Genomic DNA, 16,638 nt, shown 5'->3' on the forward strand with positions numbered 1-16,638 from the left:
GATTCTGGTAGCTTCTCGCAGTCGGAGATCAATGGAATACAGCAAGAACATGCAATAGCTACTGAGGAGCTTGGAGTTCTGATAGTCTAGGAGGAGAGATAAATGTGTACCCAAACTCTCTCTCCTCCCGTGAAATGGAGTCACTCACTACCATTTGTGACACCTTCTTGCCTTTCATCGATGTCTCCGATGCCACCACCGCTAATGCGTCACTCATCGCCTTTTACCGGACTTCAGCTTCCCTGGCAGGAACACCACAACGAGTAATTAATTATGCACACTCGTATTGTTGGAAATATGCCCTGAAAGTCAATCTTTGGAAGAAACCTTTCAGGACAATGAATGGATGTATAGATGATTCTTGTACATCAAATGGCGAAGATACTAATTAGGACTATCTCAACACACGATATATGTCCTAAATAGTGAATCCATGGACAATGGATTGATGGAAGAAGTAATCTAATGATGTTAGACTACAGAGACCTTCTTCACATAACCATCATGTCCAAAAGGTTCCTGGTCATAGGATTGTCGGAGGGATACTGACAATGCATAGACCGGTACATACTATGTCCGCTTCAATTGGAAGGATGGAAAGTCTCGTCCCATTCGTGTAGTGACACTAAGACAGGTATGTAGGTGCTCATTAAGGGAATGAGTTCACTGAACACAATCGAACAAGAGTACTTGCATGGAGGTCTACTCACATGTCAAGCAAGTAACTCTAATGGTTGGAATAATGTAAGTAGCCTTTTGACATGAGGTATCATAGTTGTCTTGTGGTTAGGTACTTGATCTTTGATTATTTCAAAGTCACTCCATCCGCGGGTGTCCACGGCATAGTTGGGGTTAAGCTACTTAGTCATGGAGGCAAGTGAATGCGCAACAAGGAATCTTTAATCCTCGTTAAGAGAGGATGAATACTCTAAGATATGATTAAGGAATCTTCGGCCGAAGTATTGAGCGTAATAAAGGAAAGCGTTCCTATACGACTCAAATGAATCATATAAGAAGGAATAATCACATTAGGGGTTTGACATAATATATCCATACCCTAGTAATGTGATTGAGAGTATTGTTTTAGAGAATGATTGAATTACATTTTAATTCCAACTGAATAGGTTCTCCGAACAAATTCTACATTAACTTGGGTAGCCATGATATATGGTTAGATGTCACTCATGACTTGTGAGTTCTTCTAGATGATTAAATGTAGTCGTCAAAGAAGAAGGTGAATTAAAAGTAAGTTTTAATTCACTAAGTGATTGGATTAAAAATAATCAATTGGATTGGTGCCAATCACCTCACTGCCTTGCTAATTAGAACCTAAAATGATTGTTCACCAATACACTCTTGTAGTGAGTAACTAATGGATGATGGAAATAATTAATTGGATTAATTAAGTGTTGTGATTAATTAGAATGTCTAAAGAAATCATAAAAGCGATAAACGATCGTTTTGGGCTTAAAGAAAAGTTCGGGTCTAATTGGGCCCATTGGGCCTAAACCCATTGGACTTTTATTCAAGCATAGGATGACTTCAAATAATAAAAGCCCAAAGCCCAAACAACACTAAAGGGGATGGCCAAAGGTGGGAGAGAGAGAGTCAAATGTTGACTTGTTTCTTTTTGGTTATAAAAGGAACTTTATAGCACAAAGTTTCATAAGGGTTTTTTGAAATGTTAAAACAACAAAAGAGAAAAAGAAAATATCTCTCTCAACACTCAAAGGGCCGGCCACCAAAGGGGGGGTTTACCTAATCATCTTCTCACCGTTTTGGTTATTCCTTCATCCTTCTCACTACTCTAGTGGGTGAGGATCTTTAGAGGTCTTCAACTTTGGAGACTTAAGGAGAACCAAGGAGCATTCATTCTAACAAAGTGGAGGAGGCAAGGAGGGAGGCTAGGCTCAAGGAGTTCCAACAACAAAGGGCTTGGAGGTGGTCCATCCTTGGTCTAAAGTCTAGATCAAGAGGTACAAAACTATTCCTACACTTTGTTCTTCAATAAATTGTTTTTGATGCATCTTATATAAACCTATGCATCTTGAAGGGGATTTGCATGACTATAGCTTTGATATTATGTGATAACATGCTTCCGTTGCTTTCGTATATAAATTTTGAATTGTATATGCATGCTAGTCACTGGAAATCCCACATGAAATCTCACAATTTCCCTTCAAGTGGTATCAGAGCCAAAGGTTTATGTTTGATGTGTCCTTTTGGATTTTATGCATATGGGTTTTAATTTTATGTATGACATGTTATTGCTTCATTCAAAGTATGTTTATCTTTTGTTTTTCAAATGTTGAAAAATATGAATCAATAGTTGAAAAAGATATGTATGCAAAAGTGTTTTGGATACATGAATGAAGATTGAGTTTAGAACAAAATTTTGGGGTTTTGTTCCAAAAAGGGGGCACAGCATAAAGGGGATATTTTGGTTTGTGTTTGTGTTTTATTTTAAATCACAGACACACACTTTGAAGCTAGAAAGTAGAGAGCTTGTCACTTATGCTTTTGGGTTTGACAAATCACCAAGAATGTACAAATCTTGAAATTGTGTTCATGGTTTTGTTCTTGGTGTTCATGGTTTTGTTTTTGGTGAAAATGGTTTTATTTAAAGTTCATAAATTGTTTTATGGTTTTGGATGGTATACTTACCATCCATAGCTTTCCCAAAATTTATTAAACCCTAGACTTGACTAGGTGAATTTCCATCACCATTACTCTAAAGTCCTTAAAGCCTAAGTCAAGTGACAAGTAAAATTTGGATTTTTCTACTTTATGTTGATTTAATGCAATATGGGTGAGACCTCCCATCCCTCTTAATGTGGCCGGCCACCCTAATGGATTTCCCACTTGTTGGGGCTATTTTGTAATTTGAAAAAGTTGTTTTACTTTCAAGTATTTACGGTTTGACCCCTAACTTTTTGTATTTGCATTTAGGCCCCTACTAACTAGAAAGTTAAAATATTTGATTTTAATTTTGTTAGTTGTTTAAACTCATAATACTATTATGCCCATATGCACTAAATCTAATTGTTTATGTTGCATTCCAATTAATTATTTAATGTGATTAAGTAGTTAGAAAATGGTTGACTATGGACTTATGCCTTAAATGATAATTGAGCTATGAGAAAGGGCGCTAAACTCAAATTGTTTGAACCTTGGGAATGTGTTTTAATTACTATTTCAATTGGACCTTGTCATGATAGACATTAATCTTTCTCTCCCTCTTAGTATGTGTAATTTGTAGGAATTTGTACAAATTGGTTTGTAATTCTTATTACTTCTTAATCTCTTTTAATTGGTTGATTCCCTCTAGTACTAGACTAGAGTTTCTTTAACTATTGGTAAGGAGACATAATTAAAAGAGGGTTTTGACATGAGATTAAAGATTAAATGGGTCCAACGCCCTAATTAGCAATGAATGATTGTCTTTCATTTCTAATGGCTCAATGAAAAATTGTTTTAATTGGATTGAAAAGCACGTAATTAAAATGACACAACATCCCCGAGTTCTTATTCAACAATGTTGGCTCGTTGTTGCAATAACCCAATAAGTCCATGGTCATCCAAGAGCCTAAGATAACTATAAAGTCCAATTTCAAAGGAATGCAAAAACCGTAGTAGTAGTAGTTACTTCCAATATTTGAAAAATTCGTTTTTGATATTGATTTGTTTTTCTCAAAACAAATAGTGGGAGTATCATACGCTACTAAAGTATAATGAATATAATTAGTAGTTATATATATCTCCAATATTTTGAAAAATGTTTTGATATTGATTTGTTTTATGAAAACAAATAGTTGGGATATCATATGCTACTAATTTCATTAACTTTGGACTAGTAGTTATAATAGGACACAATTTATTTGAATGTGATTAAATAAATAAAAAATGATGAGACCTTAAAATCCCTCAACCAACAAACAATTTTAAGTTGAAAGCGGAGAGGTGCTATTGAACACTTCTTCATGGCCTTCCACCATGGTAGGCTCCAATCGTTTATGACTTGTACACTGCCTTCACCCTATCATGGGGAAGTGTAAAGTGCATGCTTATACTTAGGAGGAGTCTATATAAACATTTGATGAGGTGAAGGTAGGCAACGAGTGTGGCCAACATCGTATCATCGTGAGGTCATACTTGAACCCCTATCTAAACCGGCATGGTGGGTCGAAACCTAACTAAGAGAAATGGTGCCAACATTGTATCATCGTGAGGCATTGTTCTCTAGAGGCCAAATAGATGGGTAATCGCAAGAGGTTGTTGTGAATGGGTAAGTGTACCCTCTCATTATTATTTTTGCTAGCCGACATCGTATCATCGTGAGGTGGGCTTGGTAATAGTGAGCCTCCCGTAACCCGCTAGGAGCTTTCTTTGAAATCTCCCGGATTCCATCTTGAGGGATATGGAATTTGTCAAAAATGGTGGGTGGTGTCAATCGGTTTAAAGACCCGAATTGTTTGACTTAATCAACAATCAAACTAATTATTTTTATTGTTTATGTATTTAGATATGGTTGGAAGCACACTCGCGAAAATACTCGACAAACATTGCCTAGAGGGGCACAATTTCCCATCATGGTATCGTAATGTCAAGATTCTCTTAACCTTGGAGAAGATTGTTTACGTACTAGACAAGGCTCCACCTCACATATCCCTTAGCCCTGAGGCCACTGAGGATGAACGTGCTAAGTATGACAAGCACGTTAAGGATGATACACAAGCCAAGTACTATCTGTTGGCTTCCATGAATGAGGAGCTACAAAGATAGCACGAGGGCATGGACAGTGCATCTTCCATAATACTCCATCTTACGGAGTTATATGGTGAAAGGACGCGCAACCGTCGCTTTAGCACTATCAGTGAACTTGTGAAGACCAAGATGGTCAAGGGAGCTCCAGTGCATCAACATGTGCTGAAGATGATTGGACTCTTTGAACAATTGGAGAACCTAGGGACTCCACTTGACGGGGAATTGGCCCAGGACTTCATCTTGGCTTCTCTTTCTGACTCGTTCTCGCAGTTCGTTATGAACTACAATATGAACAAGATGGATAACACTCTCTCTGAGTTACTAAACATGTTAGTAACCGCTGAGAAGACTATGAAGAAAGAGAACATTGTAGGGACTGCTGCAGTAGCCTACAACAAGCCATCCTCTTCCAAGGCTAAGCCGCAAGGCAAAGGCAAAGGGAAGGAGAAGAAGTCACCCACTCCTAAGCCGCAAGGAGGAGTGAAGAAAAAGAAGGCAAAGGAGCCCAAGGGGACTTGCCACCACCGTGGAAAGGAGGGGCATTGGAAGAGGAATTGCAGGTTATACCTTGCAACTCTTAAGGACAAGCCACAAGGTATGGTTTATGTTCTTATCTTCAATTCTAATTGTTAGATCTTCTAAAAAATTTATATTTGATATAAAGGGATAATCACTTGTATAATTGTATATAGGTGGAGGAGCCAAGTAGAAGATGAACAAGCAAAGAAAAGTATGGAGAAGGGTTCGGCCATCATGTTTTTTGCTTACTACTTAGGAAGTTTGTTAGGCATTTAAAGATAGTCTTTAAACTTTCTTATTTTGTTAAGAACTTATTAAGTGGCTTCATATGATGGAAGACCACTATTAGTGCCTAAATGTATGAAGGTATTTAATTAGTCTCTAAATGTATAGAGCTAATTCTTTTTGTATTAAACATTATGAATGTTTGAATTATCATATTAATGTAATGTGATGAATGCCTTCTAATATATTATTTCCTTAAAGTAGTGCTATGAATTGAATATTGTCTTGTTGTATCCTAGTAGAGATACAAGAATTATATCAGTTATTGTAATGTGATAACCAAACTTTAGACTTATCAATTATGGATAGATCTCACGTGTTAGACATAGAAGGATACAATGAATCTTTAGATTTGGTTCCAATTGTCTACCTATGAGTTCTATATGAATTGACAAAGGTCTAGAAATTCCTTTCTTGAAGAAAAGGAAGATCACATTATAATGATATAAGTAATAAGAAAAACGTTTCTTATATGGTTATCACTTAAAACACAATAATCAAGATCACTCTTGATTCAATTAGTAGTTTTGAACAACTAATTAGGCATTCTTAAAATTGGTTTTAAAATTTCAATTGTGTTAGTGATTAAACCAAGAAAGAAGTGTCTAAATCTATAAAATGTTTAAAGACTTTAGTCACTTAATAACGAGACATTAACTTAGTGAAGATTGAAACAAATGAGCTTGAAAGGTTTTAAAGCTACTACACAATGTCCTCTACCCGTATACTCACGTTTATACTTTTTGAATGTATGAAGTGATTTCTCATTAAAGTCATGAGAAATAGTGGGAGGTGTGAAAAAGGATATAAACTTGAATATGATTGGTTTATAGTTGTCTAAAGAATAATAGTACTTGACTATTATTAAGAGTTTGTAATTTTAATTGTTAAAGGACTCAAGCTCTTCAAAAGTTAAAATTCTATGTTGTGTAACATTCTAAAGAATAGTCTTTGAATGTTGGTTTCGTCAACCTAACATAAAATGGTTATATGTTGGGAGTTGTCCATCATTCTCTTTTATGAGACCAAGCTAATAACAAAGCGTATGGACAAATTTGATGAAACAAAAGGGAATAGTTTTAAAATGAGTCACAATATATGGTTTAACAACAAGACAATCCAAATTCAACATCTCATGTAACTATAACGCTCTATGTAGTTTTGATAAAGAATTATATCAACCACCTAGAAGGAATGGTTGAGTTTCTATATCCTTAGTAGGAGCCATGCTTCCACTAAAGACTTGGATAATTCTTATATGACTACATTAAAGGTCTTAGTATGACTAAAACTTGAAGTATGGTGTATGACACCATATAATTTAAATGAATAGACTTGATAAAACAAGTCACACATATCAAATGGAATTACTTGAGAAGGAATTCTTTTATGTATGTTCGTTTAAATAACTTGTGTTAGCTAGAGTTGTTGATAGTCCCAAAATTGTTGAGACATCATCAATAAGCTAATGGATCTTAATGATTGTCAATAGATCCAAGACAAGTTAGTGGGAGTAATATGCATTCAAATCAAGAAAATGTAAGTGTTAAGTTTTTTGAATGAATGCTAAGTTACAATAAGGTCAGTGGGAGTGATGTCATAATTTGAGCAACAAGATATGAATAAAGTCTATTTGATAGACTTGATAAAACATAGATGTTACTCGAAAAAATGACAAAACGTGACACGGTCAATTTTAAAGTATAGACTTGAAATTGGACTTATTAATAAAGCAAGGCTATCTCAAGGATGTTATTTGGGGAAATTAAATCTCAAATGTTGAAGATTTGAGAAGGTGTTTTCCTATATGATAGAAAATCACTTTCATAACCCTTATAATGAATGTGTCATAAAATCACAAAAGGGACACATGTATGGACTTGTGAGATGATATCCAAAAGTGAAAAGCCACAGGGGTTGTCACTTTAAGATATTACTATAGCCCAGGATCAGAACCATAGCAACTGATAGAGTATTATTGCCTTTAAGAAAGGAACATCAGAGTGGGACTCTGGAAGCGTGCATTCACTTAGGTTATTAACCAAAGTGAAAAATAACCCATTTTAACAAATGGAACTTCATAATGGATGAAGTACTAATCATATGAATGTATTGTTAGTATTGTACTACAATGGTCTCAAGGTTGGAGCAAAGTATGTATAAAGTATACAAACGAAATATATGGCGATATATTGTTTTAGAAACTGCTTCAAAAGGTGTTTTGAATAAAAGGGGTTCTTATAGAACCAATGATTGAATCCAAACCATAAGGTCGTTAGTTGGACACTACGACGTAATGGGGCGATAGCTCAAGCCATGGAATCAAAGTCTCATCAAAGTATTTGAACACAAGAAAGAGACATCATCAAATGTTTTAGAAACATTTGATAAGTAAATCCCTTTTATAAATTAAAAGGATTAATACATAACCAAGTTAACCTACGAGCATAAGCTCACTGAACTAGTATCTATGAGATACACTAGTGATTGACTTTAGTGCAAGTGGGAGATTGTTGGAAATATGCCCTGAAAGTCAATTTTTGGAAGAAACCTTTCAGGACAATGAATGGATGTATAGATGATTCTTGTACATCAAATGGCAAAGATTCTAATTAGGACTATCTCAACACATGATATATGTCCTAAATAGTGAATCCATGGACAATGGATTGATGGAAGAAGTAATCTAATGATGTTAGACTACAGAGACCTTCTTCACATAACCATCATGTCCAAAAGGTTCTTGGTCATAGGATTGTCGGAGGGATACTGACAATGCATAGACCGGTACATACTATGTCCGCTTCAATTGGAAGGATGGAAAGTCTCGTCCCATTCGTGTAGTGACACTAAGACAGGTATGTAGGTGCTCATTAAGGGAATGAGTTCACTGAACACAATCGAACGAGGGTACTTGCATGGAGGTCTACTCACATGTCAAGCAAGTAACTCTAATGGTTGGAATAATGTAAGTAGTCCTTTGACCTGAGGCATCATAGTTGTCTTGTGGTTAGGTACTTGATCTTTGATTATGTCAAAGTCACTCCATCCGCGGGTGTCCACGGCATAGTTGGGGTTAAGCTACTTAGTCATGGAGGCAAGTGAATGCGCAACAAGGAATCTCTAATCCTCGTTAAGAGAGGATGAATACTCTAAGATATGATTCGGGAATCTTCGGGCGAAGTATCGAGCGTAATAAAGGAAAGCGTTCCTATACGACTCAAATGAATCATATAAGAAGGAATAATTACATTAGGGGTTTGACATAATATATCCATACCCTAGTAATGTGATTGAGAGTATTGTTTTAGAGAAGGATCGAATTACATTGTAATTCCAACTGAATAGGTTCTCCGAACAAATTCTACATTAACTTGGGTAGCCATGATATATGGTTAGATGTCACTCATGACTTGTGAGTTCTTCTAGATGATTAAATGTAGTCGTCAAAGAAGAAGGTGAATTAAAAGTAAGTTTTAATTCACTAAGTGATTGGATTAAAAATAATCAATTGGATTGGTGCCAATCACCTCATTGCCTTGCTAATTAGAACCTAAAATGATTGTTCACCAATACACTCTTGTAGTGAGTAACTAATGGATGATGGAAATAATTAATTGGATTAATTAAGTGTTGTGATTAATTAGAATGTCTAAAGAAATCATAAAAGCGATAAAAGATCGTTTTGGGCTTAAAGAAAAGTTCGGGTCTAATTGGGCCCATTGGGCCTAAACCCATTGGGCTTTTATTCAAGCATAGGATGACTTAAAATAATAAAAGCCCAAAGCCCAAACAACACTAAAGGGGCCGGCCAAAGGAGGGAGAGAGAGAGTCAAATGTTGACTTGTTTCTTTTTTGTTATAAAAGGAACTTTATAGCACAAAGTTTCATAAGGGTTTTTTTGAAGTGTTAAAACAACAAAAGAGAAAAAGAAAATATCTCTCTCAACACTCAAAGGGCCGGCCACCAAAGGGGGGTTTAGCTAATCATCTTCTCACCGTTTTGGTTATTCCTTCATCCTTCTCACTACTCTAGTGGGTGAGGATCTTTAGAGGTCTTCAACTTTGGAGACTTAAGGAGAACCAAGGAGCACTCATTCTAACAAAGTGGAGGAGGCAAGGAGGGAGGCTAGGCTCAAGGAGTTCCAACAACAAAGGGCTTGGAGGTGGTCCATCCTTGGTCTAAAGTCTAGATCAAGAGGTATAAAACTACTCCTACACTTTGTTCTTCAATAAATTGTTTTCGATGCATCTTATATAAACATATGCATCTTGAAGGGGATTTGCATGACTATAGCTTTGATATTATGTGATAACATGCTTCCGTTGCTTTCGTATATAAATTTTGAATTGTATATGCATGCTAGTTACTAGAAATCCCACATGAAATCTCACAATTTCCCTGCACGTATTACTTGAATTTTTAAACACAAATATTTACATAATTATTTATTGTAATTATATGGTTTGTAGTTCAAGTGAGCCGGTAATATAATTCAGCCATGCACTAAGGTTTTGGGTCCGATTTCCCTCATCAGCACCTAATTAGAGTCCTATTAATTTGAACTGGATGTGTCGCAATTAAACTTAATTGATGCATGTCCACATATATGTAGTCAAGTTGGCTATAGCAGTGTGCTTCACTCTCTGCACCCAAGTTCTAATCCCCGTCCATATAATTAAAATGAATTTACAATTAAGTGTAGATTAACCTATTGTTTTGTTCAAAAAAATGTTGATTGATGAATGCATGTGTAGGTTGGGGGATTGATAAGTGTGAGGCTGAAACACCCAAAGTTGTGGTTGATGCGATTAGCATTGTGGCTTTTGTCAACATGGTTAGGGAGCTTCATACTGTGTGGGAGAGGAAGCCTTTCAAGCCAATTCCCTTACCTTCAGAGCTTTCCTCAAGTGTCTCAGCAGAACCGGGAAGAGATTGTCCTGTCATGGTCTCTAAGTTATTTTTCTCTCCTTAGGATGGTCTTCAAGACCATGAAGCTTCTTACTCTCCTTGTCTTCTTCACTCAGGTACCCTTTAAATATTCTTAATCATTCGTTCTGTGTTAAGAGGTATATTATCACACATGGATCCGTAATGTGAAGCCTTGAATTAGTTTTGGTTCCAATTTTGATATCGTCTTTCATGGGAAGTTGTTGTGTGTATATACTACACCATTTATTAATTAGTTGATCCATCGAATTAAAAGATTTGTAAATTTATTAATAAGATTAATGGAAGTTTGACGTTCCAACTCAAAATTAATTAGCTATTGAAAGTAGTTCAACTAGTTAATTTCAATTAAACCTGCTTGATACTATGACGAAAGTTCATATTCCACACCAACAAAGCCGTTGAGGGGGAGCTACCGATTCCATGGCACATGACCCCAAAATTTAAGGGCCCCCAAAATAATTTTCTATCTAATCGGGTATCCTATGAAATAATATTATATTATTTATATAAATAAAAATACTAGTTAGAACCAAAGAAAAGATATAAAAATCCTAGTGGGCCCACAAGCCACAAGCTACATGAACGCCTACATAGGAAAAGGACGAGGATCCTTTTCCTGGGGATCTCGGAGATTCTGTTATCGTGTTCGTTCATTATACATCGTGCAGTCAGTTTCCGCCTACATAAGCCACCAAATCGTAAGAAATTTTATAAAAATTATAAAATTGTTGTAAACATTCCTAGTTTAAGTATGATTGTGTAAATCCTAGATAAGATTTGATTCTAGTTATCCTTTCCTATTACAACTTGTATTACTTGGAGGAGAAGAAATATCTTCTCTCCCTTTACTACTATAAATAAAGGCACAATGTAGGAGGGATAACAACACAAACATTCCCCTACAATTCTACAAACACACATCTCTCTCCTCTCTCTCTCTGCCGCCGGCCCTAGTCCCTCTGTCAGATAAAATAGACCACAACACGTTATCAGCACGCTCCTACCGCTGCGCTTAGGAATCTGACGTTGGAGATTTTTTTTCTGCATCAAACCAGTTCATCCATATCATCACGCAATCAGGTTCTTTCCAAACAACGGCTTTTAACTCGATATTTTGCAAGCCCTGATAGCATGAACATTCACCATGATGCATGACCCAACTTTACGTTTTACGTATTTTAGATTCTACGTAAATTGTGTATGCTTCATAATCAAAATTGCTACAATTATGTGAATTTGATATTTGTCATGAATTGAATCTTACATATGTACATGCATTGAAACTATTATTTGCATATGCATCAACATAAATATGTGATTCATTAAAATTATACATGCATATAATATAATTGAATTGAAAAAAAATATTTTTTGTGATTTGGGAATTAGGGTTCTAGTCGAACCCGTGCCTTTGCACCATGCAAGGCCGTAAGCCACCAGGCCCGCAGCCTGCGATGGCCCAACCCAAACCGAGAACCCACACCCGCAAGCATGGAACCACACGGTGCGTTTGAAGCACCTTGTCCCGACCTACGGCCTGAAGCCCAGGTCCTTGCCGTCGAGTCTTCCGACGCAACACGACCGGCAGTCATGCAAATTGGACACAACCCATCGTTTTCAATAACGATTCCGTGCAATTCCAGAAGAATTCCATGGGTTTTTTTTCATTTGAATTCAGTTGAATTTTTTTGGTTCTCTTTGCCCCGACGTCGAGATTTCATCTCCGTCGATGAGTACTTGGTTCTCCGACGACACATGGTTTGCACAGACCATGGACTGTCCCCTGCACTGGCGCCGTCAATCAAAGACCGGCCTTCTTCCCCGATGGACACACCCAGCTACGGCTGGGATGTTTTGGTCCTGCAACCCGAGCCCATTAAGGCTTAGCTGCACACGGCCTTAACATCAGCCCTTTGGGCTTTGATGTTCTGTTCGCAGCACTGGATCACTGCCTTTGCACGGGCCACTTTGGATCCAGCCCATCATTTAGGGCTTGCCACTCGAACAATTCCTCTGCCCACTGTCTTGGGCTGACGAAAAAAAAAAAATTTTTAGGACTGCACACAGCAGCCCATTCCCTTCTCACCCCGTGGGCCTGCAGCCTACACCCGGGGGTCCTCGGCCTATATTTTTAGGCCCCGAGATTTTATTATTTAATTTTTTTTAAAATAATATGGGTTTTTATATTTTCACCCACACTTTAATTTGGCCCCGAAGACAAAAAAAAAATACATTAATTCACTTATCATTATACAATATTTCTGCATATATTCTTTGCATATTTGTTTGCATATATATTTGTGTTTGCCTGCAGGAATATATGAACCTGAAGTTCATAATTACTTTGAAACCCGAAGTTTCTTATACACATGCCTTGTTAGAAAACCTGAAGTTTTCACTTAAACATATCACCCATGAAAACCCGAAGTTTTTCATGCAAAATTCAACCAATACATGTCTATTAGAACCTGTATGTTCTACTCCTATGTGAATGGATTGATTTTTCTCCATTACACTAACCACATCTTGTCCATCTATTTTGTGATAGGAACATGTCGAACTTGAACAAACTCGACTTCACCGCTTTGGAGGTTTCTGGAAGGAACTACCTCAAGTGGGTTCAAGATGTGAAGCTCCACCTCACTGCAAAGAACTTGCGTCCTGCTATTGAAGAAGCAACAGATAAACCTGTTGGCGAGGCTGAAAAAGCCACTGCTATGATCTTCATCCGAAGACATATCCATGACGCTTTACAAACTGAGTACCTTGCTGAGGAGGATCCACGTGCATTATGGGTCGCTTTGGCTGATCGTTTCGATCACCAAAAGGACATATTCTTGCCTGAAGCAAGACACGACTAGCAGCACTTGCGCTTCCAAGACTTTAAGTCTGTGAATGAATATAATTCTGAAGTTTGTCGAATCCGATCACTTCTCAAGTTTTGCAATGAAACTTTGACTGAAGAGGATCTCCTGGAGAAGACCTACTCGACCTTCTCTGCTTCTAATATTGTCCTGCAGCAACAATATAGAGCTCAGAAGTTCACTAAGTTCTCGGATTTGATCTCTGTTTTACTTCTTGCTGAAAAGCAGAACCAGCTGTTGATGAAGAATCATCAAGCTCGACCTACTGGGGCTACTGCTGTGCCTGAAGCACATTATAGCACTAATCAGCACCCAAAACGCCAAAAGAGGCGTGGTAAGGGCGGCCAGAAGCCATCCCACCAAGGTCAACAGAGCCAAGGCCCATCCAAGGGAGGAAACAAAGCCCAGAAGCGCCCAAACCTCGCTCCCAAGGCCCCGAACTTCAAGAATAAGGGCAAAGCACCTGCCACAATGAATGACGATATGTGCTATCGTTGTGGTTCCAAGGACCATTGGTCCCGTATTTGCCGTGCTCCCAAGAAGGTTGTGGATGCATATCATTCTCGTCGTACGAAGTTTGAATCAAACTTCCTGCAAGTGGACGAACCGGAGACTATAAAGATGGAGGTTTCTGATTTTCAGGAGGATACCACTCCTATGGAAGATTAGAATCTTAGACATAGACTTATTTTTCAGTTAAAATAAGACAATTGGGGCCGAATTCCACCTTGTGGCCGAACCCCACCTTGTTTTTTGGTTGATTTTGAACAATTTTCCTTTATGTTTTGGATTATTAGTTGGCGATTTATTTTGGATATTAAGTTTTTAATCCTTGAATAAATGAAATTATTTTGAATTGATACTTGTTTTTATAAACTTTTATGCATGTGACCGATTCAAATTAATTGTTCATTCTAGGTATGACTAGTGGGAAAGTTAGTTGTCTGGCAGATAGTGCAACCACGCATACTGTTTTGCGTGAACGCATCTATTTCACTAACTTCGTACCTAAGAATGCACCTCTGACAACCCTCTCAGGCCCATCCAACCTGATCGAAGGATACGGTAAGGCACGTATAATGTTGTCCAATGGTACAATCTTGACCATTGCTGAGGCACTCTATTCTCCACGTTCCGGAAGAACGTTACTCAGTTTCAAGGACATTACAGATAACAATTACCACGCTGAAACCCACGTAGAAAACGGAGTTGAATTTCTGTGCGTAACTTCCTACGAATATGGCCAGAAGCGTATTCTAGAGAAGATGGAGCGTAACCCGAGTAGTCTGTATACTACGACCATACGCCCCATAGAATGCCACTATGTGGCCGGCCCTACCACAGGGACCGCGCACGAAATTACACTTTGGCATGATCGTTTGGGACATCCTGGACGAATAGCGATGCGCCGTATCCTCAAAACTTCACACGGGCATCCACTAACCCGAAGCTTAGGTTCGATCCATGAAATTGCATGTCAAACATGTTCTATGGGAAAGCTTATTACTAAGCCTTCTTATGACAAGATTCGTTCGAATCCTCCCATTTTTCTACAACGGATTCAGGGGGACATTTGTGGGCCGATTCAACCTCCCTGCGGACCATTTAGATATTTTATGATTTTGGTTGACGCTTCTACACGTTGGTCACACGTGTGCTTGTTGTCCACAAGGAACGCTGCATTCTCCAAACTGTTGGCTCAGGTTATCAAACTCACGGCTCACCACCCTGATTATCCGATCAAATCTATTCGATTAGATAATGCTGGAGAATTCACATCTAAAACTTTTGATGACTATTGCATGTCGGTTGGGGTTGAAGTTGAACATCCTGTACCCCATGTTCACACCCAGAACGGCCTGGCAGAGGATTTCATTAAGCGTTTACAAATGATTGCTCGATCGTTGGTCATACGTACCAAGCTCCCGATCGCTGCTTGGCGCCATACAATATTGCACGCAGCAAAGTTGGTCCGCCTGAGGCCTGTTGCGACACAACCATTTAGTGCCCTTCAGTTGGTCACCGGATGCGAACCCGACATATCGCATCTGCGCGTTTTTGGTTGTGCGGTCTATGTGCCGATCTCGCCGCCCTTACGTACAAAAAATGGGGCCTCAGCGAAGGATGGGAATCTATGTCGGATATGATTCTCCTTCGATTATTCGTTACTTAGAACCTTTGACAGGCGATCTGTTTACCGCTCGTTTCGCGGATTGTCACTTCTATGAGACAGTCTTCCCGTCGTTAGGGGGAGATAAGAACGTCAACGTTCCTAATGAACGACACGAATTATCGTGGACGACTCCCACTTTGTCTCATTTAGATCCCCGCACCGCTCAGTCTGAAGCTGAAGTGCAGCGCATATTAGATCTCCAGAGCATAGCTCAGAGCATGCCAGATGCTTTCACCGATCTAGCGCGCGTGACAAGATCACATATTCCAGCTGCGAATACGCCTGCAAAGATGGATGTACCAAATGTATGACGGACTACCCTCCTGGAAGCCCAGGACGCCAATTCTGGTGATCCACGTACATTAGCGGCTAGCCAATCATCTGCCCCTACACAAAAGCGTGGCAGACCCCTTGGTTCAAAGGATTCACACCCCCGGAAGAGGAAAACCACGGCACAAGGTCCTGAAGAGCCTACCGTGAATCCGACTATCGCTTACTCATTTTACCCAACTCATGAGGAAATTCTAGATTATGGAAGCGTCCTTGAAGAGACGAATCCTCCTCCCGAGAATCGTGAGATTTCGGTCTATTATGCTAGCTTAGATGATGTGTGGCGTAGAAATGAGATGATTGTCGACGATGCATTAGCATTTGCAGTAGCTACTGAGATCATGTTGAGCGATGCATTGAACCGCGTTCCGTTGATGAATGTCGACGTAGAGCTGATTGGTCAAACTGGAAACAAGCAATCCAAGTAGAACTTGATTCACTTGCGAAACGTAAGGTGTTTGGACCTGTAGTTCCTACTCCTCCACATGTGAAGCCCGTTGGCTACAAGTGGGTTTTCGTTCGGAAGCGTAATGAGAAGAACGAAATTGTGCGTTACAAAGCTCGTCTTGTAGCACAAGGTTTCTCACAACGCCCCGGGATTGACTATGACGAAACTTACTCACCCGTTATGGATGTGATTACTTTTCGATACCTTATCAGTTTGGTAGTTTCCGAAAAACTGGATATGCAGCTGATGGACGTAGTAACCGCGTATCTCTATGGGGATCTTGATACGGAAATTTATATGAA

General features: G+C 38.6%; 1 protein-coding gene across 1 annotated transcript in view; it reads left to right on the forward strand.

The window, feature by feature from the left end:
• LOC103444957 (long-chain-alcohol oxidase FAO4A) overlaps nucleotides 1-16,638 on the forward strand; it is a 33,354-nt gene that overhangs the window by 2,414 nt on the left and 14,302 nt on the right. The window contains 2 exon segments of the mRNA XM_029096668.2: nucleotides 70-263; nucleotides 10,326-10,595. Coding sequence (XP_028952501.2) covers nucleotides 70-263; nucleotides 10,326-10,595 — 464 coding nt within the window.

Source organism: Malus domestica, chromosome 16 (genome assembly GCF_042453785.1).
Source record: "Malus domestica chromosome 16, GDT2T_hap1".
In the NCBI taxonomy this organism is placed as follows: Eukaryota; Viridiplantae; Streptophyta; class Magnoliopsida; order Rosales; family Rosaceae; genus Malus; species Malus domestica.